The following is a 1,466-nucleotide window of genomic DNA, read 5'->3' on the forward strand; positions in this document are numbered from 1 at the left end:
ACATTCTTCTCCTAACTAAAGATTGACAAGCGCTTAAAAATAACACTAAAGATTGACAAAAGCGCGAGCTTTCAGACCCAGCAATGATAAAAGGTTAGCCCACCGAAGGTGCCATACAATTTGGAAAACCTCTTTGGCGCCTTTACCAGTCTCCACTTACCAGACCCATCCCCTGCTTAAGCTTCACCAACCCCTGCTTTCAAGCCCCTATTTATAGGGCTCACTTCTGCTCTCCAGGAAATCAAGCAGCTCTGCGTCATTACAACAGTCACAGCTCACATCACTTGCACTGGTACTAGTTTGATCATCATAGCAATGGCCTCCACCAACAGCTGGACCCATGAGATTGAGTCGTCGGTCGCTGCATCACGCCTCTTCCGTGCCGGCGTCATGGACTGGCACACCCTGGCCCCCAAGCTTGCACCACAGATCATCGCAAGTGCCCACCCCGTTGAAGGAGAAGGTGGCATCGGCAGTGTCAGGCAGTTCAACTTCACCTCAGGTATGCATCACATACAACTCATATCACCTGCAGTCTGGTACAGATTGTCAAAGCGTAAAACAGAGTTGATCTTGCAGCCATGCCCTTCAACCTCATGAAGGAGAGGCTCGAGTTCATTGACGCGGACAAGTGCGAGTGCAAGTCAACCATCATCAAGGGTGGTGGCATCGGCACGGAAATTGAGACGGCCACATCGCACATAAAGGTGGAGCCGACAGCTAATGGCGGGAGCGTGGTGAAGGTGGAATCGACATACAAGCTACTGCCAGGCATGGAGGTGAAGGATGAGATCACCAAGGCCAAGGATTCTGTCACGGGCATCTTCAAGGCCACCGAGGCCTACCTTATCGCCAACCCGGATGCCTACAACTAAATCAATTGAGAGGAATCATACATGATTATGCTGTCCCTAGTTTGATTTTTGTGTGCTTTCTTCCCGTCTAATAAAGCTGCTACAATGGTCCAGCCTCCAAGTACTGACACGAGAGCAGTGAACAGAGTATGGACTTGAGAAGTTTAAAAGTTGTGTAATTGTAACTATCAAAGTTTGCTGTTGTTTGATGATGTTGCTGCTTTTTTATGTATTTTCCTCATGATTTTGTAATGGAATAAAGGAAGTATTTGAAACACATAAAGAACTTGTATATATATTTCGAATTGGAAGTTTATGGGCTGATAAGTCTTATGTGTGCTCGACTGAACATAATTTCATTTGCTCTTTTCAGATATGGAAGAGACATGGAAGATATAGCCCGTTGAATGTATATATGCCATTGTGTTTTATTATTGACATCTCTTTTTTCGGCAAGTGTCTCTATTAGCCCATGCAACCTCTTCTGCTGTAGCTTTGTTAATGTTTCAACTTCCAAGCAGTAAGAGTTCAGCCAAGGCTCAGGTTTCTCCTGAGAAACTAGGGCTTAGAGATTGGCAAAACATAACTCTCTACATTCATTTATGGGTTAAT

General features: G+C 45.3%; 1 protein-coding gene across 1 annotated transcript; it reads left to right on the top strand.

Annotated features, from left to right (window-relative positions):
- The first annotated feature begins 231 nt into the window (after positions 1-231).
- LOC125525131 (pathogenesis-related protein 1-like) lies at positions 232-1,147 on the top strand. The gene is made up of 2 exons (XM_087534530.1): positions 232-502; positions 580-1,147. Exons 1-2 carry the CDS (start codon positions 316-318, stop codon positions 873-875), a joined length of 483 nt encoding a protein of 160 aa, XP_087390656.1. The 5' UTR covers positions 232-315; the 3' UTR covers positions 876-1,147.
- The last annotated feature ends 319 nt before the right edge of the window (positions 1,148-1,466 follow it).

Source organism: Triticum urartu, chromosome 7A (assembly GCF_056163025.1).
Source record: "Triticum urartu cultivar PI428250 chromosome 7A, HENAU_Tu73, whole genome shotgun sequence".
In the NCBI taxonomy this organism is placed as follows: Eukaryota; Viridiplantae; Streptophyta; class Magnoliopsida; order Poales; family Poaceae; genus Triticum; species Triticum urartu.

Coding starts and splice junctions, on each gene's coding strand:
- LOC125525131 (XM_087534530.1), top strand. CDS start 316: ATGGCCTCCACCAACAGCTGGACCCATGAGATTGAGTCGTCGGTCGCT. Junction 503..579: donor GCAGTTCAACTTCACCTCAG/GTATGCATCACA, acceptor TTGATCTTGCAG/CCATGCCCTTCAACCTCATG.